The sequence below is a fragment of the Palaemon carinicauda genome, chromosome 31 (genome assembly GCF_036898095.1).
Source record: "Palaemon carinicauda isolate YSFRI2023 chromosome 31, ASM3689809v2, whole genome shotgun sequence".
NCBI classification, from domain to species: Eukaryota; Metazoa; Arthropoda; class Malacostraca; order Decapoda; family Palaemonidae; genus Palaemon; species Palaemon carinicauda.
The window spans coordinates 14,556,526-14,571,525 of NC_090755.1; the positions used below are offsets into that span (position 1 = coordinate 14,556,526).

At 35.0% G+C, this 15,000-nt stretch overlaps 1 protein-coding gene across 2 annotated transcripts in view; it reads right to left on the minus strand.

Annotated features, from left to right (window-relative positions):
• LOC137624318 (tyrosine-protein phosphatase 10D-like) overlaps positions 1–15,000 on the minus strand; it is a 335,629-nt gene that overhangs the window by 247,009 nt on the left and 73,620 nt on the right. For both annotated transcript variants that reach the window (XR_011040718.1, XM_068354980.1), the window contains exons 3-4: positions 6,511–6,786; positions 629–732 (exon numbers count right to left, since the gene is read on the minus strand). Coding sequence is in view for 1 of the 2 variants with exons in the window: in XM_068354980.1 (XP_068211081.1) it covers positions 629–732; positions 6,511–6,786 (380 nt within the window). In the remaining variant the exon portion in view is untranslated. The remainder of the gene's footprint in view (positions 1–628; positions 733–6,510; positions 6,787–15,000) is intronic.

A 15,000-nucleotide genomic window follows, 5' to 3' on the forward strand; every position in this document is an offset into this window, starting at 1 on the left:
AATGGACACAGAATTTGCTTATTAACTAAAGGCAAAATAACTACAATTTCTTCCAACATACTGCAATTACTTTAAAGGCTTGAAGGCCACTCATGAATGACAGAGACAAGGGACAGTAACATTGCCCAAGCAAGCAGGACTAGAGACTAACCATATATGCATATGATCAGAGCCAAATGCCCTACGCCACCAACGCTAGGGCTAGTAATTTGACCAATCACTCTAATCCCTAGCCCTAGTTTTGGTGGAAAAGGGCCTTGGGCTCTGATCATATGGCTAAGGAGGACCAGGCCATGGCTGCTGATGATTCAGCAGGTAGACCTACTGCCCCACCCGCCCCCCACCTTGAAGAACTAACGAGTTTGAGCGGGACTCGAACCTTAGTCTGGCGATCACTATGCAATGGCGTTACCAATAGGTCACAATAACCCAGTTAATACCACTATCCTCCACTAAAGTAAAGGTAACACCCAACACCATCCAAATAGTCCCTTAACTCTTTGAAACGCCTCCCTTCCCTCTATATATTCACGACGTTCCCCTCCCTCTATATAACCACGACGTTCCCTTACCCCTTCTCCTTCCCCTTCCCCTCTTCCCAGTTGAATAATAGAAGGGATCGACTTACCCTGTAATGGGAGTAGAATCCGGCGGGGTATGGTGGCTGCCACAAGACCAGCATCGTCGTTTCATTTCGATACCAGACGATGAATCTTCCGGGAGCGTTGGGTCCTGAAGCGGGGTGGGGAAATAATCCGTCAATAAATTATTCTTATTCAAGATTAAGGGGTCTATGAATATACATATTAGTTTTATATATGCTGAAATAGATTTTAAAATTACACATCATAATGGCATATGCAGTACGAAAGCGATAAATAAAGTTTATATACATAGACAATAAAATATAAAAAAAAAAAATCACTCCTTTCATTGAACGTAAGGCCTAATTTACTTTCATCACTTTTAATTGTTTTTTAAATCAATCTGCCACTTTCTTCCAATTAGTTTTAAAGATACCAAGTGTGCACAAGTGATAAAATAATTTAGGTAAATAACAAAATGAAAAGTAGAAATTTGTTGTTACTGTCAAGCAAATATAAGTCCTCAAAACATTTAAAATAAATCTTACAGCATTTTCAAAGTCAATTATGATTATAATTATTGAAATTTACAATTATAAAATAGAGATAACGGATACAAATATCTAAAACATCAAATGGAACCCGGACAGTACATGATACAAATTTAGTTTAAAAATTCACAAATCGTTTTGCTCATGTAAATTTTACCTTGGAATCTCATTTCAACAACAAATTCAGCAAATCCTAGTTCACTGCAGGACAAAGGCCTCAGACATGACCTTATTCATGTCTGGAGTTTGGCCAGTTTTCATCACCAAGCTGGCCGCTGCAGACAGATTGGTGATGGTGGGAGTCTTTAGTCTGATCGCTCGCAGCAAACCAACCTAGTATGGGGGGTCCTGGCCCTGACAAGTACAGCTTTGCTGATTAGGGTGATACACAAACCCTTTCTCCACGTTAAAGGTAAAGATGTCTGGTTTCAGTTCCAGTATCATCAGAATAAATGCTCACCAGAACGTCAGCCTGGCAAGCCCAACACCCCCACTGTGTAATACCAAACCACAGCAGTATCCTTCCCAGTAAACAGCTTAAACTCATGGCCCCAGGCTGGGATCGATCTGCTGTCATGCAAATGCCAGGCGAAGGTGTTACCACTGTACTAGCCAGGAGGGTATCTATGTGTATGGAACCCTTGTCACCCATTTCCCAATATTATATAGAAATATCAACCGTCACTAACACGTTTTACAAGCTGCCCTGAGAGCAGAAGTCTGTGATGGCATAAGGCCAGGTTTTGTTATTATTATTATTATTATTATTATTATTATTATTATCTAAGCTACAACCATGGTTGGAAAAGAAAAATGCCCAAGGGCACAAACTGGGAAAGTAGCCCGGTGAGGAAAGGAAATAAGGGAATAGCAAATAAACTATATATAAGTAATGAATAAATATTATAGAATGTGTTAAGATCAACAACCACTTGAATATAGATCAGTCATATATAAACTATAAAACGAGACAAATCAATCTGTTCAACAACAAAATTGAACTTCATAAGTTCCACCGATTCAACAGTCAAATTAGGAAGATCATTCAATCTGATGACAGCTGGAATAAAACTTCTAGAATACTGTGTAGTATTGAACCTTATGATGTAGAGGCAAGACTGTTAGAACTAACTGCAGACAGTACTACCTACAGGATAATACAGTCAGGATTATCTGAATGCAATGGATCTTCTTCTTTGTCTACATCTTTTCCCACTTCTATGTGGGGTCGATGTTTCTGGTCAGCTTTCTCCATCTACCTCTGTCCCACACCTCATCACCGGTTAATCCCTTTGATCGAAGGTCATCCTTGATACAGTCGACCCACCTTCGCTTTGGTCTGAATTATGAAAAATCTTATAAAGCATGCATAAAGAACTAAGTAAACGACGGTGACAGAGATTGATATTCATATCAGGAATAAGGAATTTAATAGACCACAAGATTCTATCCAACAAATAAAGATTAGAGTCAGCAGGAAAATAATACATAGCGTATGTAGCTGTGTGACAAGAAGACACGTCTGATGGACAACACTAGACAGTAGGTGACCCTCATATACCAGTGTTTCCAAGAGAATCCAAATAAAATACGACTTTTGCACTGCCAACCGGGACATGCGAAGACAGAGAAACGTCAGGAAGTGATTTGTTTGTTCGACACGTGTCATGATACGAGCAAGCCAAACTGAATTCTTTCAATAAAAAAGAAAAAACTCTTCCACGTCAGTTAATGTTCAGACAGATATCAAGAACAAATAAAAGGAGAGGCTGAGAACAGGGTGATTGGTAACGTCCCTCCCCAATGATCGCCAGACTGGGGTTCGAGTCACGCTCAAACTCGTCAGTTCCTTTAGTGACTGTAACCTCATCATCCTTGTGAGCTAAGAATGGAGGGGTTTGTGGGAGCCTATAGGTCCTACCTGCTGAGTCATCAGTAACCATTGTCTGGTCCTCCCTGATCCTAGCTTGGATGGAGAGTCGGCTTGGGTATTGTCCTACTTGCGATGAATCACTGACCCTTGCCTCTGCCATTCACGGCGGCCTTTAAACCTTTAAACTTATGAAATAACAATACCGATGCTTACATTGTGAATATCATGAATAACATCAATATAAAATCTAATGAAAAACAATAACTACAAAGAAGTGCACTCATACGATCAAACACTTCATTTGGGCAATAAAAATCAAATAGGATCAGAGTATATTATTATTATTATTATTATTATTAATTGCTAAGCTACAACCCTAGTTAGAAAAGCAGAATGCTATAAGCCCAGGAGCTCCAACAGGGAAAACAGCCCAGTGAGGAAAGGAAAAAAGGAAAAATATTTTACAATAAAATAAATATCTCCGATATAAACTATAAAAAAACTTTAACAAAACAAGAGGAAGAGAAATAGAATAGTGTGCCCAAGTGTACCCTTAAGCAAGAGAACTCTAATCCAAGATAATGGAAGACCATGGTACAGACGCTATGGCACTACCCAAGGCTAGAGAACAATGGTTTGACTTTTGGAGTGTCCTCTTCTACCCTTACCATTACAGTGTAGTAACCCCTTGGATGAAGAAGAACTTCAATCAAAAATTAATCACCAGCGGATTTCTAACAAGAGCATCTGCATTAACAACAACAAGTACAGCCGTTTTTAGTCCACTGCAGGACTAAGGCCTCAGATATGTCAATTCATGTCTGGGATTTAGCCAGTTTTCATCACCATGCTGGGCACTGTGGATTGGTGATGGTGGGAAATTCTAGTGTGATAGCTCACTAGAAACCTACCTATAATCAATTCTTTTAGTGAGGCAGATTTGCACAGACTCGCATGGGTGCCCATTTAGCTCGGAAAAGTATCCAAACAGCTTTTCCGAGCTAAAAGGGCACCCCTGCGAGTCGGTACAATTCTGCCTCGTTAGAAAGAATTGACTATAGTGTGAGTTGCCCCACCTAGTGCAGATTTGCTAATCATGGCGATAACCAATCCCTTCACCACGTTAAGGTATCACAACTCATCATATCATTAAACATCAGTATCTCTCGCTTGAGGGTACACTTGGGCACACTCTTCTGTCTCATTTTCTTCCTCTTGTTTTGTTGAAGTTTTATAGTTTATAAAGGAAATATATATTTTAATGTTGTTAATATCTTTAATTCTTTTTTTTTCCTTTCTTCACTGGGCTATTTTCCCTTATAGCATCCTGCTTTTCCAGTTAGGGTTGTAGCTTAACTAATAATAATAATAATAATAATAATAATAATAATAATAACGAATTTTCCATAGAAGTGGTATGGAGTATATATAAATTAGTAATGTCCGATGAGCTAGAACTCTCCCACATATATTATCTAACTTAAATAAAAAAAAAGTTGGAGGCTAAATTTGCTAAAATTAACGATTTTAATTTTCTTCGCTAAACCCACGGTCACAGAAGCTTGCTAACGATTACTGTATGGTAAACAGAAAGAAATTATATAAAAGAAATACAGAGAAAGACAAGGAACTCTTCAAATATGAAATCAAATGCTTCATATATTATTGTTATTATTATTATTACTAGGCTACAACCGTACTTGGAAAAGCAGCATGCTATAAGCCCAGGGGCTCCAACACGGAAAATGGCCCAGTGAGGAAAGGAAAATAGGAAAGTAAAATATTCTACGAAAAGTAACATTAAAATAAATATCTCCTATATAAACTATAAAAACTTGGACAAAACAAGAGGAAGAGAAATAAGATAGAATAGTGTGCTCGAGTGTACCCTGAAGCAAGAGGAAAACATATAAATAATTTGTTTTCAGGGTACTACTACTACTACTACTACTACTACTACTACTACTACTACTACTACTACTAATAATAATAATAATAATAATAATAATATTTGGGAAATAGACCCGCTTTCAGACAAGTTTTGTTGAAAATAATGGCTCCTCAGTAGCATTTGCAAACAGAGCCATAGAGAAGCTCAACTAAAAATATAGAGAAGTCAATTATGAATAGAGTCATTGAAAAGCTCAATTACAAATAGAGCCATAGAGAAGCTCAACTAAAAATATAATCATAGAGAAGTCAATTATAAATAGAGTCATTGAAAAGCTCAATTATAAATACAGTCATTGGAAAGGTCAATTACAAATAGAGCCATAAAGAAAAGCTCAATTAAAAATAGTCATAGAGATGCTCAATTACAAAGAGAGCCACTGAGATCAGGTACAAATAGAGCCATAGAAAAACTCAATTTTAAATAGAGCCATTGAAAAGCTCAGGTACAAATAAAGCCATGGAAAAGCTCAACTACAAATAGAGCCACTGAGAAGCTCAATTACAAATAGTGCTATTGAGAAGCTCAAGTACAAATAGAACCATAAAGAAACTCAATTACAAATAGAGCCATAGAGAAACTCAATTACAAATAGAACCATAAAGAAGCTCAGGTGCAAATACAGCCATTGAGAAACTCAATTACAAATAGAGCAATTGACAAGCTCAGGTACAAATAGAGCCATAGAAAACTCAATCAAAAATAGAGCCATTGAGAAGCTCAATTACAAATAGAGCCATTGAGAACCTCGAGTACAAATAGAGCCATAGAGAAACTCAATTACAAATAGAGCCATTGAGAAGCTCAGGTACAAATAGAGCCATTGAGAACCTCAATTATAAATAGAGTAATTGAAAAGCTCAATTACAAATAGAGCCATAGAAGAGCTCACTTACAAATAGAGCCATTGAGAAGCTCAGGTACAAATAGAGCCATTGAGAACCTCAATTATAAATAGAGTAATTGAAAAGCTCAATTACAAATAGAGCCATAGAACAGCTCAATTACAAATAGAGCCATAGAAGAGCTCACTTACAAATAGAGCCATAGAAGAGCTCAATTACAAATAGACCCATAGAAGAGCTCAATTACAAATAGAGCCATAGAACAGCTCATTTACAAATAGAGCCATAGAGAACCTCAATTATAAATAGAGTAATTGAAAAGCTCAATTACAAAAAGAGCCATTGAGAACCTCAATTACAAATAGAGCCATTGAGAGGATCAATAACAAAATAAATGCTACTGAGGCAGCCATCATTTCTCATAATAATAATAATAATAATAATAATAATAATAATAATAATAATAATAATAATAATAATACTGACGATGAAGATAATAATGATGATAATAATGATAATAATAATAATAATAATGTTAATAAAAACAACAATGATAATAGTATTAATTATGATAATGATGATGATAATATTAATAATAATAATAATGATAATTAAAATACAGTAATAATAATAACAATAATAATAACAATAATCATCATCATCATCATCATAATAATAATAATAAAAATAATGTAAACAATCTTACTCGTAGTAAAGTTGGACGAGATGTAAGCCGAGCTCTCAATGCCATTGTAAAGGGTGTGAAGCTGGACCTCGTACGAAGCCCCCGACGTGAGATTCTTGACGGGGAAGGGCGGCTGCGTCTTCACGAAGAACACCTCCGTCTTCTTCTGATCCTCCGAGAGAGGGATGACCTTCAGCTTGAAGCCCGTGAAGGATCCGGTCACCGGAGGGTCCCAGGAGACAAGCGCCGATCGCCCACCCCGTACGTCAATCGTCAGGTTGCTCGGAGCTGGAGGCTCTGTTGAAAGAGGCAGGATGTTTTTAATAATAATAATAATAATAATAATAATAATAATAATAATAATAATAATAATAATAATAATAATAATAATAATAATTAATATGTTGATGTCGGCTGCCCCCCAAAATTGGGGGAAGTGCCTTGGTATATGTATGTATGTAATAAATAATAATAATAATAATAATAATTAATAATAAATAATAATAATAATTAATAATAATAACAATAATGAATAATAATAATATAAATGGATTATTAATCTTACTATAATGTTATCCGTACATGGAAATTAGTCATGTGGTAAATTTCAAGTGTAGCTCTCAACTACTTGGAGAGAGAGAGAGAGAGAGAGAGAGAGAGAGAGAGAGAGAGAGAGAGAGAGAGAGAGAGAGAGAGAGGGAGGGAGGGAGTAAACATGTAATTCATTATACTTCTAATTACAGAATTGGTGTATTTCAACAGCACATATTTCAGGTCATTAGACAAACCTTTAAATACGAAATCTGAAACGATGTCCAAATATCAGACTTAGAAGTCCACGATAGTAAACCAAAATACTTGTCAGAATTAGATCTTATTCAAGGTCAAATTTACGTTACACAAAAAAAAAAACAAAAAAAAACTCATTCATGAAATTCCATAGATTGTTGTTGGTTGCAAGCCAGGAAAAAAATGGGGCGAGGTCTGATGAAGGGAAATCAAGTATTCATGAGATTACAGGATCATTCATAAAAAAAGGAGACCTAAAAATAACCTAAAAACAGCCTAAAGACTAAGATCACTTTGGCGCTTTTGATATTCAGCGAGAATGCAGCTTGCAGCGAGATGAATCCACAGTGAGGGATCATTATTCTTGTTTACATTATTCCAAGGAAGACCTTATTTAATGACAACTTCCTGCTACAGGCACAGACTAAAGATGACCTCTCCAAAGTTATATGATATAAAAGTTCTTTAAAGTCAACCTTAAATCACAAACATCCCACGAGTCACGATGCAAAGAATTACAGAGATTATTCAAGGAGGAACATATTAACTAACATTTACTATAGCCGCCGCAGAGATTCCTGGCGGAATAAGCCTCGCCCCCGATGACGTCATAGCCAATCATGTTGTCTCCCACGTCAACAACGGTCACAACACATTCCCTTAAAGTGATTATAAGTTAGTATAGTTTGAAATTTGTATTGGGAAGTATTGTGACCGCTGCTAACGTGAGAGACAATGTGACTGGCTATGACGTCATCAAGGGGGTGTGGCCTATTTCGCCCTGAATCTCTGCGGCGACTATAGTAACTTCCGTCCTCCTCCACCCTTCAAAATTATTACATACCTTACCAAATAATAATAAATTATGTCATTTAGTTCTAGTGACGTCTGTGTCATAAGCATCGGCAAAAAGAACTTTAATACACCATAGTTTACCAGCACTGAATCGTTATTTTGTTATTTCTGTTCGGTATAAAATGGAAATACAAGTTATGGCATTTTAGCTCGCTCCATTTGAATGTGTGATATGCTTTAATAATAATAATAATAATAATAATAATAATAATAATAATAATAATAATAATAGGAGTAACTAATGACAGCCTTGACATCTTACAACTTATGACACAAAACTGAAATAAATATCCTTTAGCAAATACCCATTTAGTAGTACATTTACTTTAAATTATAACTGATTTTACATAAAGGAGAGGTCACAAGTCCTAATCCATCAACCTATCAGCCCTTGAAATAATATTCACTTCTTCAGGAAGAACTCTCTCTCTCTCTCTCTCTCTCTCTCTCTCTCTCTCTCTCTCTCTCTCTCTCTCTCTCTCTCTCTCTCTCTCTCTCTATATATATATATATATATATATGTGTGTGTGTGTGTCTTATGCCTTTGCCCTACAGTGGACTAGAAACGACTGCATTTGTTGTTTGTGTGTGTATATAAATATACATATGAATATAAATATATATATACATATATATATATATACATATAAATATAAATATATATATACATATATATATATATATATATATATATATATATATATATATATATCACAGATAGACATTTCCTGATTCTGGGATGAGTATGTATATATATATATATATATATATATATATATATATATATATATATATATATATATATATATATATATATATTTACTCATCCCAGAATCAGGAAATGTCTACCTGTGATACATACACACACAAAAAAAAACACACACACACACTATATATATATATATATATATATATATATATATATATATATATATATATAAACGCAAACAACAAATGCAGTCGTTTCTAGTCCACTGCAGGACAACGGCCTAAGACATGTCAATTCATGCCTGGGGTTTGGCCAGTTTTCATCACCACGCTGGTCAGTGGGGATTGGTGATGGTGGAAGATTTTCGTCTGATCGTTCACAGCAAACCTACCAAGTAGGGTAAACCCTGGCTAGTACCTTTTTGCTGACCATGGCGATACTCAAACTCTTTCACCACGTTAAGATATCCCCACTCAAAAATGGATAAACATACACTGTATATACTGTGTGTACATACGTAAGTAAAGGAAAGGTTAACCATTCCAAATATACATTTTGTAATCTTCCAGAAGAAAACCACATGATGCAATATCAATGTTGAAATGGCAACAGTCGCCCTACAAAATATCGAAATGATCGTGACTCGACGCGAATCATTTCCAGAACAATCGGGATGCGATTTTTACGTCACGGTGACGATCCAAAATTTCCATTTCATTAACGACTCTCAATTATATTAAGCAACGAAGTGAGTGACGCAATAGCCTACACTTCCGCTGTTACCACGTGAATTCTCAGAGATGTTATTTGTTAATAGTTTGTCGAGTTCAGTCTTCGGGAATTTGCCAAAATTTTAACCGAATCAACTTTGAAATTATGGTATGAAAAAGTTTAACTTCTCGAGCATTTTACACTTGATTTAATTAAGGTTTAGTCTTATATCTAATTATTATTATTATCATTATTATTATTATTATTTGCTGTAAGTCCAAGGGCTCCAACAGGGAAAATAGCCCAGTGAGGAAAGAAAACAAGGAAAAATAAAATATTTTAAGAACTGCGATAACACTACAATAAATATTTTCTATATAAACTATAAAAACTCCAAAAAAAGCAGGAGGACGAGAAACAAGATAGAAAAGCGTGCCCGAGTGCACTCTCAAGCAAGGGAACTCTAACCCAAGACAATGGAAGACCATGGTACAGAGGCTATGGCACTACCCAAGACTAGAGAACAATGGTTTGATTTTGGAGTGTCCTTCTCCTAGAAGAGCTGTTTACCACAGCTTAGGAGTCTCCTCTACCCTTACCAAGAGGAAAGTAGCCACGGAACAATTACAGTGCAGTAGTTAACCTCTTGAGAGAAAAAGAATTGTTTAGTTATCTTAATGTTGTCAGGTGTATGAGGGCACAGGAGAATATGTAAAGAATAGGCCAGACTATTCGGTGTATGTGTAGGCAAAAGGAAAATGAACCGTAACCAGAGAGAAGGATCCAGTGTAGTACTGTCTGGCCAGTCAAAGGACCCCATAACTCCCTAGGGGTAGTATCTCAAGTGAAGTGAAGAATGAACAGAAAAAGTAATTAAATATAATATGATAAATGAAAATAGTAAATAGATAAGTAACAAATAAAGTATGGAACATGATTAAAGCTAAAATGCTCAGGGAAAATAGCTTGCACATATATATAATCATTTGATTAGAAAGATCATTCCATGTTTATTCACAGCGGAAATAAAATCTCGAGAACACAGTGTAGTATTGAGCCTGGTGAAACAAAATCAAGACTAATTCTTAAGATTTCTTCAAAGTCTATTCTTATGGGTTTTCATAGACCTTATGCTCAGAGGTTTTCCAAAACCTATTTCTTATCTGTTCGTCTTCTACCAAATGAAAATTAAGGAAAAAACTATTTTGAAGCTCTCGTAATTTAAAATGGTTTGGTCATGTCATGAGAAGAGAAGATGAACAAGTATGATGGTGGAGGTAGAGAGCAGAAGAAGGATGGCAAGGCACAAGTTCAGGCGGAGAGATAAATTACTGAATGACAAGAAGGTAAATGGTCGAAGAGAACAACATGTACAGGACAAAGGAAGATGGAGAAGATTGACTAGAAACAGCCATTCCACATAAAATGGGAAAAGCTCAAGGCAAAGAGGAAGCAAAGAAGTAATTTGATTCTTTAAAACAAATACATAAATACTCGAATATATAGATGAGTAATAATAATAATAATAATAATAATAATAATAATAATAATAATTCTTTACTTCCAATACTTACATTGGGTACTCAAAAATAAAAAATTAAAAAATAAAACTACAATTAATAAAATAATCTCAAAAAATAAGATATTTGATATTTTAGACATACAAAAGTTTAAGAATCAACAAATCGACTAAAACTTGGTGATTAATAAAATTTATCGATAATAAAAGAATATCATAAAATTAGAAAGTATTTACTTAAAATATCATGAGTAAAACTTTTTCTTCTTGAATATTAAAATAGATTGTCATAGACCACATAAGTAAAACTAATAAGCATACTACACATAAACGGGCAAGCATTCATTTGAATTTGTAGTTCATCTGGTTCAATACATATCGTGTATGATCCAAACTTTCATTAACTACTGGTGCATTTGATATATAGAATACAAATGCCATATAACAACCCCAGTACAAATTCATCACACAGATACACACGAAAATCTTAAGACAGTCCTGTATACTACTTTTTTAATTTCATTATATTCCGAGCCTTTAATATATATACATATATATATATATATATATATATATATATATATATATATATATATATATATATATATATATATATATATATATATATATATATATATATATATATATATATAATATATCATCATCATCTCCTCCTACGCCTATTGACGCAAAGGGCCTCAGATTTCGCCAGTCGTCTCTATCTTGAGCTTTTAATTCAATACTTTCCCATTCATCATCATCTTCGCGCTTCATAGTCCTCAGCCATGTAGGTCTCTTCTAGTGCCTTGTGGAGCCCAGCTGAACGTTTGGTGAACTAATCTCTCTTGGGGGTGCGAAGAGCATGCCCAAACCATTTCAATCTACTCCTCATCATGATCTCATCCACATACGGCACTCGAGTAATCTCTCTTATAGTTTCATTGCTAATCTTATCCTGCCATTTAACTCCCAATATTCTTCTGAAAGCTTTGTTCTCAAATCTTCTAAATCTATTATAAATTGTTTCATTGTCATACCATGACTCATGTCCATACTGTAACACCGATCTCACCAAACTGATACATAGTCTGATTTTTATATGTAATTACAGGCAATCTGATTTCCAAATTTTACTTAACCTAGTCAGTCTGATTTGGTTTTGTCAATCTTTCACTAAACTCTAATTCTAAAGACCCTGTATTGGAAAGCATAGTTCCTAAATACTTAAATGATACTACCTCATTAATCCTTTCTCCTTCAAATGATATTTCATCTTCCATTGCATACTCAGTTCTCATCATCTCTCTTTCTTCTATTTATCTTCAGCCCAACCTCGTGTGATATTTCATGCATTCTGGTAAGCAAGCATCACATATCCTGAGGTGGTCTGCTAACAAGGACAGAATCATCAGCATATTCTAGGTCAGCTAATTTCCTATTACCAATCCAGTCCAATCCTTCTCCATCATCTCCGACTTGTTCTATGCATTACAAAATCCATGAGGTTGATAAACAACACTGGTGACAACACATTCCCTTGAAGTACTCCGCTGTTCACATTAACTTTGCACTTGCTATGCACATGAGCAAACAATCAAATTCACATATTTAATTGGAATTCCATAATAACGCAGGACTCTACAAAATTAGCCGGTGCACACTATCAATGGCTTTTCATCACTCTTTCTCTCTAGTATCTTTAGAATAAGCATACTATATATTTTCATGACAACTAAGTTAAGTGTGATGCCTCTAATTATTGCAATCATCTACTGTAGGTCTCATTTTTTTGCCATTTTCACCAAGTCTCCTACCTCCCAGTCATCAGGTTTTGCCCCCTTCATGCCTAAAATAATCTTGTAATTATTCAGGAGATTACTTCATTTTCAGCCAGTATCATCTCAGTAGTTTATTCCATCATAATCAGGAGCTTTCCATCTCCTGGATTTTCTAATGATAGCTTCGACTTCAAACACACTGAATTCATTAATGAGCACACATCAAGGTCTTCCTCAGCTCCCGGCATATCAATCAAACTATTCCCTTGTTATCTCCTATTTATGACTTTACTTAAGTGTTCCATCTAACGTTTCCCTTCTTCATCTTCTGTTGTTACAATAGATCCATCTCTCTTTTTGATGGGTATATTCTTCTTCTTTCCCCTGTAGAGATTTCACTAACAATTCTATGAGCAATTCTTACACCATAGCCACTCCTTGAAATCGTAGCTTTGTCATCCTCATCTGCTTTTCTGTATGAATACTCTCTTCAATCATTCCTGGCTTTTCTTTTGACACTATCAATACTGGAATACTTAGCATGCTCTGCCTTGTAATTTCCATTACTTTCTCGAAAACTTTCAACAGTTATATAATCATGTCATCTTTGCTAAGTGGTTATATTCTCCTCTGCAATTCAAACACATTCTATGAGCAGCAGCTGTATCTCAGTAAAATTTAACTGGTAAATATAACCCTGACAGTTGGTCGATGTGGTGGGTCGAAGCCAGAATGGAAAGGGTAATCATGTTTAGGTTATAGTTTCGAAAAACGTGACTGAGAGTAAACAGGATCATTGACTCTGCTTTCTTTCTATATTCTATTGAATACACAGAAACCATCAACATGAAAAAAGGTATTTTCGTCAAGTTCAATAACTTTAAAGGTATTGGAAGTAAGAACATTAAAATGACGCTAATTGATGCAGTCCATTTGATGCAGTTGTCTGCAATAATATGATCGGGATCAAAATTAACTCAAAAGCCTTTAGCTCTGTGGCAGCTGACCTTTCACATATCTGAAAACAAATTATGGAACAAAACACATTTTTAAATTTTCTATCGAATGTCACAACGTTTGTTAATTTGCGAGATACATTTTTCATCAGCATTTCTCAGTATTTTTACTTTTCTTGAAATGAACTTTTCTTGGAAGAGTGTCTTTGACAGTATTAGTCAATATTTGTTTGTTGTTTCCTAAGTTTATTTATCACTAACCACTCACCAAAAAAACTTATTTACACAAATTATTATTATTATTATTATTATTATTATTATTATTATTATTATTATTATTATTATTATTATTATTATTATTATTAAAACAAGCTACGCTATAACCCTAATTGGAAAAGCAAGATGCTATAAGATCAAGGCCTCCAAACGGAAAAGTAGCCCAGTGAGGAAAGAAGACAAGGAAATTAAAAAAATAAACCTACAAGAGAAGTAATAAACAATCAATAATCAAAATAAAATATCTTATATAAACTATAAAAACTTTAAAAAAATACCCGGAGAGAAATGAGATAGAACAGTTTGCCCGAGTGTACCCTCAAGCAAGAGAACTCTAATTCAAGAAAGTGGAAAGCCAGGGCTAGAGAACAATGGTTTGATTTTGGAGTGCCCTTCTGGAAGAGCTGCTTACCATAGCTAAAGAGTCTCTTCTACCCTTACCAAGAGGAAAGTAGCCACTGAACAATTGCACTGCAGTAGTTAGCTCCTTGAGCGAAGAAGAATTGTTCGGTAATCTCAGTGTTGTCAGGTGTATGAGGACAGAGGAGAATATGGAAAGAATAGGCCAGACTATTCGTGTATGTATAGGCATAGAAAAATGAGCCGTAACCAGAGAGGAGGATCCAATGTAGTACTTCTGGCTAGTCAAAGGACCCAAACACTCACTAGCGGCAGTATATCAACGGGCAACTGATGCCCTGACCAACCTTCTACCTATAAATTGCGCAGAATGTACATAATCTGAATCGCTGCCTTTCTTTTTTTTTTTTTGCAATTAAATCTCTTAGCTGATTTCTATTATTGATTTTGTTAATTAATTTAATTCTTTCAAAATATATTTATAGATCTGAAGACATCAATTATCTGTGGTGTCTTTTATGTTGTATTTCACTGTTTCCGGTGACAACTACATAAAAA